The sequence below is a fragment of the Chiloscyllium punctatum genome, chromosome 5, assembly GCF_047496795.1.
Source record: "Chiloscyllium punctatum isolate Juve2018m chromosome 5, sChiPun1.3, whole genome shotgun sequence".
NCBI lineage: Eukaryota > Metazoa > Chordata > Chondrichthyes > Orectolobiformes > Hemiscylliidae > Chiloscyllium > Chiloscyllium punctatum.
The window spans coordinates 113317515-113335568 of NC_092743.1; the positions used below are offsets into that span (position 1 = coordinate 113317515).

An 18054-nucleotide genomic window follows, 5' to 3' on the forward strand; every position below is an offset into this window, starting at 1 on the left:
GCGCACAGCCTTGTCTAACAAGAAAGTAGACCAATCTGGGGTGGTAGCATGTTTGAAGAGAACTGAAAAGAGTTGGAGAAAGGAAATAGGAGACCAGAGTATGTGAGAATGGGGAGGTAAAATGTGGCATGATAATGGACAGAAAGGACACATGAGGAATACAGGAAAAGATTAAATAAAATGCCAGCAAAAGTAGAAATAAAGTGACGGGCTTTGGGTCAGGAGTAGCAGCTAACATGCAAATGCCAATGCTAATGCACTCAGGAAGTGCTCAAAGAATAAAGAAAATTTACAGCCCAGGAACAGGCCCTTCGGCCCTCCAAGCCTGAGCCAATCCAAATCTACTGTCTAAACCTGTCACCCAATTCCTAAGCATCTGTATCCCTCTGCTCCCCACCTACTCATGCATCTGTCCAGATGCATCTTAAATGACTCTACCGTGCCTGCCTCTACCAGGTCTGCTGGCAACACATTCCAGACACCCACCACCCTCTGAGTAAAGTACCTGCCGTGTGTATCCCCCTTAAACTTTTCACCTCTCACCTTGAAAGCACGACCTCTTGTAATTGAATCCTTCACCGTGGGAAAAAGCTTATCTCTATCCACTCTGTCTATACTGTTCATGATTTTGCAGACCTCAATCAGGTGCCCACTCAATCTCCTTTTTTCTAATGAAAACAAACCTTACCTACTCAACCTCTCTTCATAGCTAGCACCTTCAATACCAGGCAACATCCTCGTGAATCTTCTCTGCATCCTTTCCAAAGTGTCCACATCCTTTTGGTAATGTGGCGACTAGAACTGTACACAGTATTCTAAATGCGCCGAACCAATGTCTAGTACAATTTTAACATGGCCTGTCATCTTCTATACTCAATACTCCGTCCAATGAAGGCAAGCATGCCATATGCCTTCATGACCACTCTATCCACCTGTGCAGAAATCTTAAGGGTACAATGGACCCACACTCCCAGATCTCTCTGCTCATCAACTTTTCCCAAGGCTCTTCCATTCATTGTATAATTCACTCTAGAATTATACTTGCCTAAATGTATCACCTCACATTTGTCTGGATTGAACTCCATTTGCCACTTAACCGCCCAGCTCTCCAGTCTATCTATGTTCTCCTGTATTCTTTGACAGTCCCTTATGCTTTTTGCTACTCCACCAATACATGGGTCTGACTCAATCCTATAGTATTAAAAGATTAGTCCAGTGTAAGTCTGAACACTGAGATTCTGGCACGAATTGAACACCCCTCAATTTATTGGGAGTTTTGACAAAAATGGTCAATATCTGACCCCTTAACCAATCTTTTCGCATTACAGCTGTAGGTGGATCCTAAATTGCACATCCACCACTTTCTGCTTTGATTTATATTACGTTTTGCAAATTATATAGGAAAATAAAGAGCATACTATCCAAGATTCTATACTTGTCTTTTTTTTACAAAGATTAAAATACTTCCAACTCAAATAAAACCAGAAGATATTGGAAATACCCAGGAGGCCAAGCAGCATCTATGGAGACAGCAATAGTGTTAATGTTTAAGATTGATGATCTTTGACAAGAATGATTCATTGATCTGAAATACTGGATGAAATCTTCTGTCCTTAGAAATGTTGCTGACTCAGGCTCATTGCCTATGTCCCAACCCTATTCGGGCAGATTGCCCATTTGGGAGATATTCCTGGAAGCAGTCATCCAGGGGGCTGGCATACTTCAAAGGATGGGTTCTACCATTTTCAGACGAGGAACATGAGGATGCCCCCCCCCCCCCCATGACTCAATGTTCCTATTCCAAAAACACCTAACTGGAAGTCCTCTTCTACAGGAGCAGGAAGATTCCATCCCTTGACTCTAGTTCTTTCTCCATAGATGCAGGCTGACCCTGCTGAGTATTTCCAGTATTTTCTGTTTTGATTTTAGAACAGCATCTGCGGCATTTTGCTTTTATAAGTTTGTCTCAGTGTTGATAGTGATAACTTATAAAACTGCACATTTATTTTTAAAAAAAATTGTGTGTGGGGATGGGTTAAAGTATCATGAACTTCAGATGTAAAGCAAACATATCCTTTTTATCTGATAACAAAGTAAGATATTTCAACAACATGAGGTGAATCAAAGCAAGTGCAGCAATGTGAAACCCAAGCATTAAACTGTCCTGCACCAAAACACATATGTTCTAATTTAACACTTTTCACACTACAAAGATTGGCATATCATCATTGCTACATCTAAGAACAGTTGGGTGAATATTAAGTTATTAAATCATTTACACTTTGACATGCATTGAAGATTGATTCTACCTTTGCTCTTTTCCTCTGCTGCCCTTGGTTTCCTGAGCGTTTCTGTGCAGCAAATTACAAACAACTGTTACTTACTGATCAAAGGAGGCAGAAACATTAGAAATCTTGTGGTTTTAATAGCATGATTTTTGTTTCACTTATATATCATAGTATAATTTCATTGATTATGAAGAGTTTTACAGCCTATTCTACAGTAAGTTCAATACACACAGACATGTTTGTACATTTATGATTAAAGAAATAATTTGAGGATAAATGTAAAATTTTCTTATCTGCACACAGTACTCCCAAAAAGTGCTTTTCCAAATTGTGCCTAAAACCACAATTCCGAGCCAATTTCAGAAGAGCAGATATCATTAAAAACTATAATGCAAAACTAACATTGCTTGCAAAAACCAAAGCTTGTGCTTAATTTGTAAAAGAAACTCCAATTGATAAGTTTGCAACATCGGTGAAGTATATACAAGGGGATTATGAAATGATCCTGTACTTTGAATAATGAGGATAGGACAGTGGATGTTATCGAGAATGGATTTTACTAAAGCATTTGACAAGGTTCTGCACAATGGGCTGCTCCAGAAGATTAAGTCATTTGGGATCCACAGTGAGTTACTAAGCTGAATACAAAATTGGCTTTGTCATAGAAAACAAAGGTTCGTTTTGGAGGGGTGTTTTCTTTTTCTGACTGGAGGTCTGTGACCAGTGGTACTCCCCAAGGATCAGTGCTGGAATATCTGTTGTTCATAATTTGAATGAAACTGTAGGTGGTCTGATTAGTAAAACAGGAAAAAACACGAAAACTGGTGGGGATTTGGATAATAAGGAAGGTTGTCAAAAGATGCAGCAGGGCATAGATCTGTTGGAAAATTGGGCAGACAAATGGCAAATGGAGTTTATTTTGGACAGAAGTGAGGTGATGCATTTTGGAAGATTAATTGCAAGAGGAATGTATATTGTGAATAGCAGAACCGTTAGGAGCATTGATATACAGAGAGATGCTGGGATGGAAGTCCATAGCTCCCTGGAAAAGGCAAAGCAAGTTGATAAGGTGGTATAGAAGACATTAAACATGCTTACCTTCATCAGTTGGGGCATTGAGTATAAATGTTTGCAATATTGCAGTTGTACAAAACTTTAGTTAGGCCATACATGTATGCAGTTCTGTTTGCCACTTCAGGGAAGATTGTGGAAGCTTGGGAGAGTTCGCAAAAGAGGTTTATGAGGATGTTGCCTGGATTGGGATGTGTTAGCTACAAGGAGAGGTTGGCAAACTTGGATTGCTTTTGCTGGAGCATTGGAGGTTGAGGGGTGACCTGATAGAATTATATAAAATTATGAGGTACATAGTCATGGTCAATAGTCAGAGACTTTTGCCCTGGGTGAAAATGTAAAATGTCAAAGGGTCATAGGTTTAAGGTGAGACAGGGCAATTTCCAAGGAGATGGTAAGGCAAGATTTTCACACAGAATGTGGTAGGAGCCTCAAACGTGCTGTCAGGGGAGGTATGATAGTAACATTTAAGAGACATTGAGGCAGACAATAAACAGGCAGGGAATAGAGAGATACAGACTATGTGCTGGGAGTCAGGATTAGTTTAGAAAGCATCATAGTTGGTGCAGACATCGTTGGCCAAAGGGCTTGTTCCTGTGCTGGACTGCCCCATGTTTTATGTGTGTAAAACCAGTACTCAATAGAATCAGCAGTTGGGAATACAGATGGTATTAAATTATGGGCCAGCTCACCTGATGGTCAGCCTTTGCGTCATTTGCTTTATCATCTTTTTCCATCTCTTTCTCCTCTACCTCTGAGCTTGCAGTTCTAATGATGCACGTCTCTGGAGAGGGTGGACAAATCTCAACATCTTGCTCAGTCCCAACTTCCTCTGCAGTCTCTTGGCTCACTGCGTCTTTTTCAGACATTCTCACAATAAAGAATTACACAAGTAGAAGATGCCGTGACCTACGGTGTCAAAACATCAAAAAAAAGAGAATTTTATTCTCTGGTAGAGTACTCTCATCTCCTTTCAATATTTATTTCAATGAATATCATTATTTTTCTTTTCCATCTGAAACCAATTTTGTGCACTGCACTCGTTAAATGCTGGGGTTTCCCACTCTGCATCCTGAAGGGTAACTGGGAAACACACCCCCACCATTAATGTCTGCCGTGCAGATATTTACACTTTGAGGGTCATTAATTGGCTGAGGACGAGACTTGTGTCCCCCATTTGGGCAGGGTCCCCTGCCTTGGGGAATTAGTGGTTAATCCATCAATGGCTGATAGCTCTACAATCCCAGCAGCACCAGGTTGAAGCATGATAGCATGCAGTTAATTCCTGAAGAGGCACAGCCAATGGAGGCTAGACTGAAGATGAATTTGATGTGACAGAGGAGCATTGATTGCAGCTGGGCCCCAGTGAGAGTCGTGGGAATTAGCTAAGGGGTAATGGGTTTGAGAGGTCAGAGGAAGAGGGTTGAAGGGTATGTAGCCTTGCGTGGAGGTCTCTGATAGACACAGGGAACACCCAAATCAAGTACACCCCACTTGCCAGACAAACACTTATGTAGTGAGAGCTGCAGGGTTATCAATTTGGTGTGTGTCTCTCCTAACTCCATTAATTGATGATTGAAGGATCCCAGGCTAGATGGTCTATCCAACACCTCCACAGTCCCTGTAAATTAGGAGAGCAACTGGGGAGCAGGTAGGTAGGAAGCGAGCAGACTTTGCTCTGTATTTCACGAGAACCTCACCTTCAAAATGCCAGTGGGAGATTGTAAATTTCTGTCTCTCATTGAACACATTCCACATTCAACATAAATTCAGCAGATCACTTTTCAATCTCAAATTGTTCAAACAAACATGAGAGGTAACTTTGGTAAAATTGTGGTCAACATTCTTAGCCATCAAATCCTTATTCCCTGATTGGTGAATATTACATGAATATTATATTCCTGGTGTACTTGTTGTAATGCTTATAAATTTGAAAATGGTACAACATTGCTGGAAATAATTTTCATAAATATTGCTGTCAAATGCATATAATTAAGGCACCGCTTACATTTCCCAGGGGCAAATGTAAATAACCTATGAGATTTACCTATTAGAAGGAATCTGCCTTTAATCAATGCATGTTAGTTACAATGACAAATAAAATCAGAGCATTAAAATTAAGTTGACAACATTCTGTTGAAACACTTTTGCAGGTGGAAACAGATAGGAATATAATATTTCTGGGGTTTCCACTGGTTGAGGAGCAGACATGTGTTCCTGCAGCTGCAGATTTTCTTTTAGAATGTTGCATTAACTCCATGGTGCCATGGTCCTGGATGTCACTTCAAATATTCTGAGGGTAGGTGGGTTAGGGAGCAAGAACAGGGAGAGGGAATGTAAAAGTTGTTATGTACTAATGACACAGGCGGAAAGGTAGATGCCATCCTTCAAATGGACTTTAGGGACCTAAATAAGAGATTTGTAAACAGACTCTCAAAGCTCATAATTTTATGAATACCACTGGTGCCACACACTAGCAAACACAGATTGGCCACCTTAAGGGCTTCAATAGACTCAAGGCTGGATATTCCATCTTCAATGAAGCCTGTAAAACAGAAGACAGAACGGGTGGGTGCAAAGTGGGCAGGCTTTACTCTGCATTTCACAAGAACTCTGACTTCAAACATAGCAGTGGGAGATTGTAAAATTCCACCTCTTGTTCTATACATGCAACATTATATATAAACTCAATGGATCATTGTTCTGTTTCAAACGTAAAAGCTTAAAGAGATTTGAGGAATCGGAGTATAAAGCAGGTGAATTCTGGGTTGGAGATGTGATACAAGAGAAAGGACTTCAATTCCAGGGGCATTTAGATCAGATCTGGAAGGGACTCAGGGTGAAACCTTTATAGGTTGGACAGGTTGTACGTCAATAAAGTTGAGACCCAATGTCCTCACTGGGAAGGGGTAGTTGGAGGATTGTAAGTTCCACAATGCTGGAGGAGAGAGTTTAAACTAATTTATGTGAATTGCAACTAGGGAGTGGAATTAAAAAGGAGAACCATGATGTACAAGGAATTGGGACAGACAGATAAGATTAAAGTTAGGTGTTGGGTAAGATCAGACAAATACAGAATACAAGAAGATTTGTAGAAAATGAGGTTGATGAGTTCCAGGCACAAATTAGACACATGGGGAAAAATGATACTATGCACTTAGCTCCAAAGAAGTTGGGTTTAGAGAACTAAGTATTCCTGGATGCATTATGCTCAGGAAAGAAACGGAATGAATGAAAGTGGTTTGTGGTATACTGACTGAAGAGAATATAGTAATGTGGGAACAAGTCAAAAATCATAGAGATGCCATTCCAGTTTGGATGCATTCTATAACTCATTGGCTATTAAGATGACCATGAAGGAGTGAATCTATAAGCAAGGTATAGAGAGAAATGATAATGGATGTCAATTATCCTAATATGAACTGCAATAGTAATAATGTAAAGCACAGACACTGGAAGAACTTTCTTGATCAGTACATTTCCAGCTCAATGCTGGATCTCATTTGGGGAATGGAGTCCAGTAGAACAAATATGTACAGTGCCAATTCAAGAATTGTAATCATTAAATCTCGAGATTATCAATGGAAAAACATTACATAATAATGTTTAGATAGAATACAGACAATGTCAGTGTGTTGAGAATGGATCTGGTCTGGATAAATTGGAACCAAAGGCTAGCAAGTTGAATTGTAATTATACAATGGGTTACCTTTAAAGGAGACAGTGTTTGGGCAGAGAGTACATACATCTCAACAGAGGAAAATTTAGGACAACAAAAAACAAAGAATCCTGGGTGATAGCAGAGTTGGAGAGTCAGACAAGCTCAAAGGGGGCAAATGTCAGAATAACAACATAAATGAAAACCAAGTTGCAAATAGAAATTTCAGTAGAGGGCAATTAGATGGTGAGGAGGGAGTATAAGAATAAACTATTTTCCAATATAAAATAGCAGTGTCCCTATGCCTGGACTGAGAGGCCCAGGTTCAAGTCCCACTTACTCCGGAGATAACATCTCTAAACAGATTGATTTTAAAAAAAGGTATATAATGAAATCAAAATGTCTTCTTTCAGCATTTAAGATTAGAGATGACAAAAGAGATGTATGTATGAAGGCAGAGGACCAACACAGAATACACGAAATGAGAGCATTGCACCTCTATATTCCAAGGAAGAGGATATTACAAATTCACATCAAGATGAATAGGTGATAAGAGACTGTATTGGTCAAAAGAGTGTTAAGCTGGATGTTTTGAAAGGCTGGCTGTGTTTAAAGTAGGAAGCTCATCATGAGTTTGGATAGGATGCATTCACAGTCTGCTGAGGTAAGTCTTTCTGGAAATTACAGAGGTACTGACCATAACCTTTTAGTCCTCCATAAATATGGCACTGGCCTGGAGAATTATAAATATTGTGATAACTACTCAAATAAGAGTGTAGGAACAAACCTTGGAATTATGGGCTAGTCAATTTAACACAGTAATGGGGAGATGTTGAGAAATAGCAATCTGAAACAAAATTAGCAGTCGCTTGGACTAGTGAAGATTAATTAAGGAAAGTCAGAATGAACTTGTGGAAGGTAAATTGTGCTTAATGTGATTGAACATTTTAATGATGTAATAGAAAGGGGCAGTGAGGGTAATGTGACTAATGTCATATATGTGGATTTCTCAATGGCAAATGATAAAGTGCCACATAACAGGTTTGTGAGCAAAACTGAAATTTATGAAATAAAGATGGCAGTAATAGCATGAATTGGCTGAAGGACAGGAAGATGGGGTGAACACTTGTTTTTCAAACTGGAGGTAGGTATACAATCGTTTTCTGGAGTTGGAGTGGGCCATTTGTGAACCACAGAGCCTGCTTCCCATTAATGTCAGCATTGCTGACCTGATGCTGTCTCAACTCCACTTTCCTGTCTGTCCCATCACCTTTGATTCCCTTGTTTATCAAAAGTCTATCCAATGCAACTGTGAATAAACTCATTGACCCAGTCGCTACTGCTTTCTGGAGAATTTCACAAAATAAAAATCGTCTGAGAGAGAAAATCCTCATCTCCATCTGAAAAGGGAGATGTCTTATTTTTAATCTGTGTGCCCTAGTTCTTGCTATCACCAGAAAAAGAAATATCCTCTTAATATCCATCCTATTGAACCTCCCCAGCATCTTATATTTTTCAATAAAATCATTGCTCAATCCTTTAAACCTCAGTGGATATAGGTCCAGCCTGCTCAATCCTTCTTCATAAATCCTTTATCCCTGGAATTAGTCAAGTGCACCTTACCTGAACTGCTTCGAACATATTATTTCCTAAATCAGGGCACCAAAACTATATACAGCATTCAGGTCTCACAAAGGTTCTGTACAACTGCAGTATAACTTTTCTTATTTAATATTCCATATGCCTTGCAACAAATTCCAACACAGCAATTGCCTTTACAATCACTTGCTGCATCTGTACCTTCTTGTATGAGGATCATTAAGTTGTACAGTTTCTCTCTACTTAAATAACATAATGTTTTTCTATTCTTCCTACTGAAGTGGAAAAGTTCACATTTTCCTACATTATATTCCAGTTAACAATATTTTCCCCCACTAATTTAACAAGTCTATACCCTCTTCCAGACTGACCACCACCACCAAACAAATTTACTTTGCTATCAAGCCTTGTACAATCAGCAAATTTACCACCTACCATCGCTTCAGTCTCCTCTTCCTTCACAAAAGTCATTCACACAGTTTTTAAATGGTTGAAGCCCCAACACTGACCTTTGTTACTAGTTACAGCTTGCCAACTCAAAAAAATCCATTTATTCTTGTCCTGTTTTATTCTCAGACAGGAGAAAGTGAGGACTGCAGATGCTGGAGGTCAGAGTTGAGAGTGTGGTGCTGGAAAAGCACAGCAGGTCAGGCAGCATCCAAACAGCAGGGGAATTGACATTACAGGCATAAGCCCATCATCAGGAACGAGGCTATTTAGTCAACAGGTTCCACAGAAAACAGGATCAATATTTTTCAATTTATTCAAAATATGAATGGAAAGTTAGCAGTGATGCAATCATGAGAAATTTCAAGAGGACATGGAAATGATAGAAAATTGGTAACATCTGACAGGTTAAATATAGCGCAGAAAAATATGAAGTTCTATGTACTGATAGAAAGAAAAAGGAAATACAAACAATTTTAAATGACTAAATTAATAGAGAGACCTGGATATATTTGCATAAATTGTAAGAGATTGCAGAACAGGTTGAGAAAGCAGCCAAGAACAAATAGCTTCCTGGGCTTATAAACAAAATACACAAACAAGAGACTGATGATGAACACTTATAAAACATTGATTCAGTCTTAACTGGAATCCCTGCCTAACTTTTACCAAATCACTTTAGAAAGGATGTGAAGTCCGACTGAAAAGGGGCAGAAAAGATTTACTAGAATGTTTCCAGGGATGAGGGATATCAGTTATGTGGATAGACTGGAGAAGCTGGGATCATTCTCCTGTGTATAGAGAAGGTTCAGAGGAGATTTGACAGAGGGAATACATTATTGCAATGAGCCACCACACACTGCAGCAGAGAAGAACTACAAAGAGCAGAGGAAAATCACCTATAGAGTGTGTTCAAAAAGAACGGGTACCCAATGAACACAGTCCTCCCATTTCTCAGGAACAAACCCAAATAGGCAGACAAAACACATCCATAAACCCTAGCTATTCTCCCCTACATCAAAGACATCTCAGAAATGACTCCCAGACTACTCAGACCTCTTGGCAACATGGTAACCCACAAACCCACCAATACACTAAAACAACAGCTATTGAACTTGAAAGACTCTGTACAGACAACAAGCAAAACTAATGCCATTTACAAAATAACTTGCAAGAACTGTAACAAACACTAGATTGGACAAACAGGCAGAAAACTAATCACCAGGATACACGAACATCAACTAGCTACAAAAAGACATGATCCACTCTCGGGTCTTTACATATAAATGAGGAAGGACACCACTTCGACTGGGACAATACATCCATCCTAAGACAAGCCAAACAGAGACACGCATGAGAATTCCTAGAAGCATGGCATTCCAACCAGAACTCTATCAACATGGACTTGGATCCCATTTACCAAACCCTGAGAAAAAGAACAGGAAATGACATCACTGACACAAGGAAATGTAAACACATAAATAAAAAGCAGACCATATCACCAGTGCTTCATTGGAGGCTCACTGATGATGTTACCTAGTACGGGGACGAAATGTCTGAAAATGAACCTTGTAGCTCAGCAAGCAAACATACATCCAGGACCTTAACCTGAGCTACAAATCTTCTCAAAACTCGCTAGCAGTTATTCAAATTATTATGAGTTTAGACAGAGTAGATAAGGAGAAATTATAGTGGAAGGATCAAATACCAGAGGACATATTTTTAAGGTGACTGACAAAAGCATCATAGCAGAAATGAGATAACAAGAATCCAGAGAAAGTATATTTCTGTCAGGGTGAAAGGGAAGGCTGGTAGGTACAGGGAATGCTGGATGACTAAAGAAATTGAGGGTTTTGTTTTGAAAAAGAAGGAAGCATATGTCAGGTATAGACAGGATAGATCGAGTGAATCCTTAAGAGTATAAAGGAAGTAGAGGTATACAGGGACATGAGATAGCGTTGGCAAATAGAATTAAGGAGAATCCAAAGGGCTTTACAAATATATTAAGGACAAAAGGGTAACTAGGGAGAGAATAGGGCCCCTCAAAGATCAGCAAGGCGGCCTTTGTGTGGAGCCACAGAAAATGGGGGAGATACTAAATGAATATTTTGCATCAGTATTTATTGTGGAAAAGTTTATGGAGGATATAGACTGTAGGGAAATAGATGGTGACATCTTGCAAAATGTTCAGATTAGAGGAGGAAGTCCTGGATGTCTTGAAACGGTTAAAGGTGCTGCATTTTGGCAAAGCAAATCTTAGCAGGACTTATACTCTTAATGGTAGGGTCCTAGGGAGTGTTACTGAACAAAGAGACCTTCGAGTGCAGGCTCATAGCTCTTTGAAAGTAGAGTCACAGGTAGATAGGATAGTGAAGAAGGCACTTGGTATGCTTTTCTTTATTGATCAGAGCGTTGAGTACAGGAGTTGGGAGGTCATGTTGCAGCTGTACAGGACATTAGTTAGGCCACTGTTGGAATATTGCGTACAATTCTGGTCTCCTTCCTATCAGAAAGATGTTGTGAAACTTGAAAGGGTTCAGAAAAGATTTACAAGGATGTTGCTAGGGTGGAGGATCTGAGCTACAGGGAGAGGCTAAACAGGCTGGGGTCGTTTTCCCTGGAGCGTCGGAGACTGAAGGGTGACCATAGATAGGTTTACAAAATTATGAGGGGCATGGATAGGATAAATAGACAAAGTCTTTTCCCTGGGGTTGGGGAGTCCAGAACTAGAGGGCATAGGTTTAGGGTAAGAGGGGAAAGATATAAAAAAGACCTAAGGGGCAACGTTTTCATGCTGAGGGTGGTATGTGTATGGAATGAGCTGCCAGAGGATGTGGTGAAGGCTGGTACAATTGCAACATTTAAGAGGCATTTGGATGGGTATATGAATAGGAAGGGTTTGGAGGGATATGGGCCGGGTGCTGGCAGGTGGGAGCTAGATTGGGTTGGGATATCTGGTCGGCATGGACGGGTTGGACCAAAGGGTCTGTTTCCATGCTGTACATCTCTATGACTCTATGACTCTAAATCCCTGGGACCTGAACAGGTGTACTGAGAACTCTGTGGGAAGCTAAAGAAGTGATTGCTGGGCCTCTTGCTGAAATATTTGTATCATCGATAGTCACAGGTGAGGTGCCGGAAGACTGGAGCTTGGCAAACATGGTGCCACTGTTTAAGAAGGGCGGTAAAGACAAGCCAGGGAACTATAGACCGGTGAATCTGACCTCAGTGGTGGGCAAGTTGTTGGAGGGAATTCTGAGGGACAGGATGTACATGTATTTGGAAAGGCAAGGACTGATTAAGGATAGACAACATGGCTTTGTGCGTGGGAAATCATGTCTCACAAACTTGATTGAGTTTTTTGAAGAAGTAACAAAGACGATTGATGAGGGCAGAGCAGTAGATGTGATCTATATGGACTTCAGTAAGGCGTTCGACAAGGTTCCCCATGGGAGACTGATTAGCAAGGTTAGATCTCCTGGAATACAGGGAGAAATAACCATTTCGATACAGAACTGGCTCAAAGGTAGAAGACAGAGGGTGGTGGTGGAGGGTTGCTTTTCAGACTGGAGGCCTGTGACTAGTGGAGTGCCACAAGGACCAGTGCTGGGTCCTCTACTTTTTGTCATTTACATAAATGATTTGGATGCGAGCATAAGAGGTACAGTTAGTAAGTTTGCAGATGACACCAAAATTGGAGGTGTAGTGGACAACGAAGAAGGTTACCTCAGATTACAACAGGACCAGATGGGCCAATGAGCTGAGAAGTGGCAGATGGAGTTTAATTCAGATAAATGCGAAGTGCTGCATTTTGGGAAAGCAAATCTTAGCAGGACTTATACACTTAGTGGTAAGGTCCTAGGGAGTATTATTGAACAAAGAGACCTTTGAGTGCAGGTTCATGGCTCCTTGAAAGTGGAGTCGCAGGTAGATAGGATAGTGAAGAAGGCGTTTGGTCAGAGTATTGAGCATAGGAGTTGGGAGGTCATGTTGCGGCTGTACAGGACATTGTTTCGGCCACTGTTGGAATATTGTGTGCAATTCCTATTGGAAAGATGTTGTGAAACTTGAAAGGGTTCAGAAAAGATTTACAAGGATGTTGCCAGGGTTGAAGGATTTGAGCTATAAAGAGAGGCTGAACAGGCTGGGGCTGTTTTCCCTGGAGCGTCGGAGGCTGAGGGGTGATCTTATAGAGGTTTACAAAATTATGAGGGGCATGAATAGGATAAATAGACAAAGTCTTTTCCCTGGGGTCAGGGAGTCCAGAACTAGAGGGCATAGGTTTAGGGTGAGACAGGAAAGATATGCCGCGTGGGCGGCACGGTGGCACAGTGGTTAGCACTGCTGCCTCACAGCGCCAGAGACCCGGAATCAATTCCCGCCTCAGGCGACTGACTGTGTGGAGTTTGTACATTCTCCCCGTGTCTGCGTGGGTTTCCTCCGGGTGCTCCGGTTTCCTCCCACAGTCCAAAGATGTGCAGGTCAGGTGAATTGGCCATCCTAAATTGTCCGTAGTGTAGGTAAGGGGTAGACGTAGGGGTATGGGTGGGTTGCGCTTCGGCGGGGCGGTGTGGACTTGTTGGGCCGAAGGGCCTGTTTCCACACTGTAAGTAATCTTATCTAATATAAAAGAGACCAAAGGGGCAACTTTTTCACGCAGAGAATGGTACGTGTATGGAATGAACTGCCAGAGGATGTGGTGGAGGCTGGTACAATTGCAACATTTAAGAGGCATTTGGATGGGTATATGAATAGGAAGGGTTTGGAGGGATATGGGCCGGGTGCTAGCATGGGATTAGATTGGGTTGGGATGTCTGGTCGGCGTGGACAGGTTGGACCAAAGGGTCTGTTTCTGTGCTGTATATCTCTGTGGCTCTGTGGCTCTGAGACATGAGTAACAAAGAATTCAGACAATGAACAATTATTGCCTGGAATAAACTGCCTGAAAGGGTGATGCAGAGACATTCACTTGTGGCTTTCAAATGGGAATCAGATAAATACTTGAAGGGAAGAACGTTTTCAGGGCTAGGGGCAAAAGGTGAGGGAATGCAACAAGTTGGGATACTCTTGTGGAGTAGTACCATGGATTCAAGGATCTAAATGGTGTCCTTCTTTGTTGTAACCAGTCTACAATTTATATTAAATGATTCAATGACTGCATAATTTAAGCATTTTGTTAGATGTTGTGAGACAATTCTACATCGGAAAATGTTAATAGGGTGCAGCAAAAAGCATATTTTTGCCAAATACAATTTTCTGAAAACCTTTTAAAATTAAATATTTAATTCCAGACTGAACAATAAAATTATATTATTCATTTGGATCCAAAATACTTGATGATATCTGTTAAGTTCCTAAAAATGCACTGCATTTAATCACTAGAGACATGATTTAAGTTAACTACATAGAAGTACCTGGCAAATAAAATATTACTTCACTTTATAGCCACATGACTACCAGTTCTTGTTTCAACCAGCTGGTAGTTACTAAATGAGTGAAGTAAAGGAAAGAATTCTAAGACAGTAATTATGGCACCAGGCAATCAAAATGGTGCTTCCAGGGATGAGGGATATCAATTATAAAGATAGACTGGAGACATTATGGTTAGTCTTCTTTGACCGGACAAGGCTGAGCAAAGATATGACAGAGATATTCAAGTTATCAGATGGAAACTTCTGGGCTGCACAGAGTTTCTAGCAGGGTCAGTGGGAACTGGAGAGGAGGCAAAAATTCAGTTTCCTCGTGCCAAATTAATTCTCAAGATCTTTCAGGCTTGTCAAACCAGAGGTTACATTCCAACTGGAGGAATGAGCAGTGAATGAGAGGTTCAATGCTGCTTGGATTGTTGCCTTAATGCTCATGTAAGCACCTCAGGTAATCCTCAAGTTAGTCTACAGGGAGAACATAGATTTTCAGAAACCTTAACACAGTATAGAAAGAGTCCACAAGATTGTCGTACAAAGTGTTGTATTTCTGTCAACCGTAATGCTGGACAGCAAGTTGACAGCCTAGCAGGCCAAGTGGCTTCAATATTCTTTCATCTTTCTATTCCTATTGTTATACATGGATGCCACCTCACCAGTTGCAGCTGAGTTTGAAGACGCGTGCGGATTGCTTTTTAGCCTTGGATCAGATGACTTTGACGGGCATATCTTGGTGCTCAGGGGCATAGAGTGTTCCAGCTACTGGGGTCTCCTACAGTCGTGCAGATGGACCTGTGCCTGACCTGTTGGAAGAATTTGAGACCCTGGGAGAAGTGAAGTGATGCAGCAGGGCACCTCTGGGGTTATCATAAGATGACAATTCCTGGGTGCCTGGCTGACACTTCCCTTCCCTCTCACTGTGTAATGGAAGCCCATTTACCACTTCAAGAAATGGAGCAACTGGAAGAAGATTAAGGTTCGCTGGCCTCCTTTCATGTGGCCAATGAATAAATGCATAATGCAGTGAATGAATGGCTTGACCAATGGTGTGAATGTTTCCAGTGGATGTACAGCAAATATCGACTATTTAGCTGGATCTGGCTCTCATGGCAGCAGCAATGCAGGCAATGGAAAAGCCACAGCATTTTAGAGCAATTCAGGAGGCTCCCCTGCCCTTCAGTCCAGTTTGCATTTCCTTCAGGTTATTAATGGCCTGATCCAGACGCTCCCCATCTATACTAGACTCAACGGACATTCTTTAGCATTCCTCCGAATGATAGGGACCTTGGTTCTTCTTCCTGTAACTGCCAGCCCAGTGCTGTGCTCACCAGAGTGTGGCAGTGAATCTGCTTCAGATGGACTACCCAGAAAAGTGAATGCCTTTGTGCCATATTAGGGTGGAGGGTAGAGAGGACAACCTTGATGATGCATCCTCTAAGGTTTTCCAGTGTTCCTCATAAGAGGATGTGCTACATGATGTCGACATAGAGCCAAGATTGAGATCTTCTTTCTTTGGTCCTAGTTTGGGAGTGGGATCCAGAGGCTGCATACAGAAACAAAGATTTGTTGGTGTTGTGAGCCAGCCCTCCTTACCCAGGTTTTTCTAAAGACTTGATGTGCAGGTGGACGTAGCACATTGGAAGCTTTCTCACTAGATGAGTGTATATATCTGATCTCTCCTGTAGCATAGACACAATGCCCTTGTTCCCCTGCCAGTTCAAGGCCTGCCCCTTCAAGAGAGTGAGTGTAAGAATGAGAAGTTGTGTCCTAAGGTCAATCACCTGGTGGTGTGTGAGCTGCTTATTGTTGAAACTTCTGTTATGCTTTTTGTATGAACTCTGATAGATGTATTAGAGTGATTGGAATTGTGCTGGCTAAGTAGTGCAGCATCAGTAGCTGCAATGAAATGACAGCAATGGATTACCAGAATCCTCCTAATGGAGATGCCCAGCTCTCAATCTTATGTTTGATAATCCAGTGAATCGTCAACTTTACAATGCTAACTCACACTCACAGGGTCATGAAGCATAGAGTAGACAGTAGTACCTACCCTAACAGAGTGCAGCAAATCAGGTATCTTCTTGTGGCACAGAGCGAGGTTATTTGGAGATGTCAATGAGTGGTGACCTCTGCATCCATTTCTGTCCAGATGTTGGCCTTCATCAGTTGGTATGACCTCTTGTTGCCATTCCTCAGGATAAGCACTTACCCTCTTTTCAATAGAACTAGTGAAGTGTTACTAAACCATGGCACTTTTTTCTAACTGGTGTCTGATACCTGCAGGGGTGGCGGGGGTGATGAGCAGAGTGATGTTCCTAGGTTGCAGAGAGTGGAATGTTGTCCAAGTGCCACTTAAATTTGCATCCAGAAGGTGGTGCCTTGAAGCAGGGGCAGAATGAGATTTTGTGTTTTACCCACGGCGGGGGGGGGGGGGGGGGGGGGGGGGGGGGGGGGGGGATGGTGGGAGGCTGTGGGTAAATACGTAATGAGCTGAGAAGAATGCAATCTTATGAGAAAGACTGCCTTTTCTTCTACTTTTCAAACAACCCTCACAGTCCCAAAAGAAAACATTCTGCCCACTGTCTTAAGACATACAAGGCACCAAATCAGAAGATCAAAGCTTTATACTAATTACATGGTTATCTTTCTTGGTGCAATCACTAATATAAACCAGATGCATAAACTGTTGGAGAACTTCAAATCAATGTTTTATTTATGATAATCAATATGTTTAATAATGCATTGAATAAATTAAGTGATCTCATTTTATCTTAATAAATATAATTCAAGATTTTTTTATTTTTCTCAGAATTAATTTGAAAGATTAAAGTTGTCATTGTGCATAGGTATTACAGGTCCAGTGTTTCAAATTCAACTACCTTAAAACCAGAGTAATCCTCCAGACCAGACGTTTTGTGAGTTGCTGTGTAACAATTCTAATTATTTAATAAATTAATAGCAAAATAGAATACTGGAATAATTCTGTTTGTTGCTGCTCTGTGGACAAGTTGTTCTTCTATCCAAAGTGACCCTTGAACCTACCCATCCCACCCAAACAGCAAATCAATTCCTTGAAATTGCAGTTAGTTCACATTTCCATGCACACAGAAAGCTGTAGTTGTCTGCAAGATCAAACAGCATACCTTCATATATTGAATCCAGCACAGACCTTAATAAGACCATAACTTGTAGGAGAGAAGTAGGCCATTTAGCCCATCGCCTGCTCCCATGTTCATTCAGATCATGACAGATCTGATTATCTTCAATTCTGCTTTTGTAAATCCCTCTTGATTATACATCTGTCTATCTCAGCCATGAATATGCCATAAATATACTTAATAATCTAACTCCTAAAGCCTTCTGCAGTAAAGAATTCCACCAATTCATTATCCTCTGAGAAAGGAAATTTCTCTTCATCTCTGTTTCAAATGAATGATCACTTACTCTGAGATTGTGCTGTCTGGTCACAAGGATAAACAACCTTTTTTCATCTATCCTGCAAGTTCCCTGAAGAATCCTATACATTTCAAGAAGGTCACCTCTCATTCTTCTAAACATCAATGAACAC

General features: G+C 41.0%; 1 protein-coding gene across 22 annotated transcripts in view; it reads right to left on the reverse strand.

The window, feature by feature from the left end:
* Window positions 1–18054, reverse strand: part of LOC140477357 (cAMP-regulated phosphoprotein 21-like) — a 448868-nt gene that overhangs the window by 138212 nt on the left and 292602 nt on the right. For all 22 annotated transcript variants that reach the window (XM_072571088.1, XM_072571084.1, XM_072571087.1 and 19 more), the window contains 2 exons: window positions 4052–4268; window positions 2310–2351 (listed from right to left, as the gene is read on the reverse strand). In XM_072571088.1, coding sequence (XP_072427189.1) covers window positions 2310–2351; window positions 4052–4228 — 219 coding nt within the window. In that variant the 5' untranslated portion in view covers window positions 4229–4268. The remainder of the gene's footprint in view (window positions 1–2309; window positions 2352–4051; window positions 4269–18054) is intronic.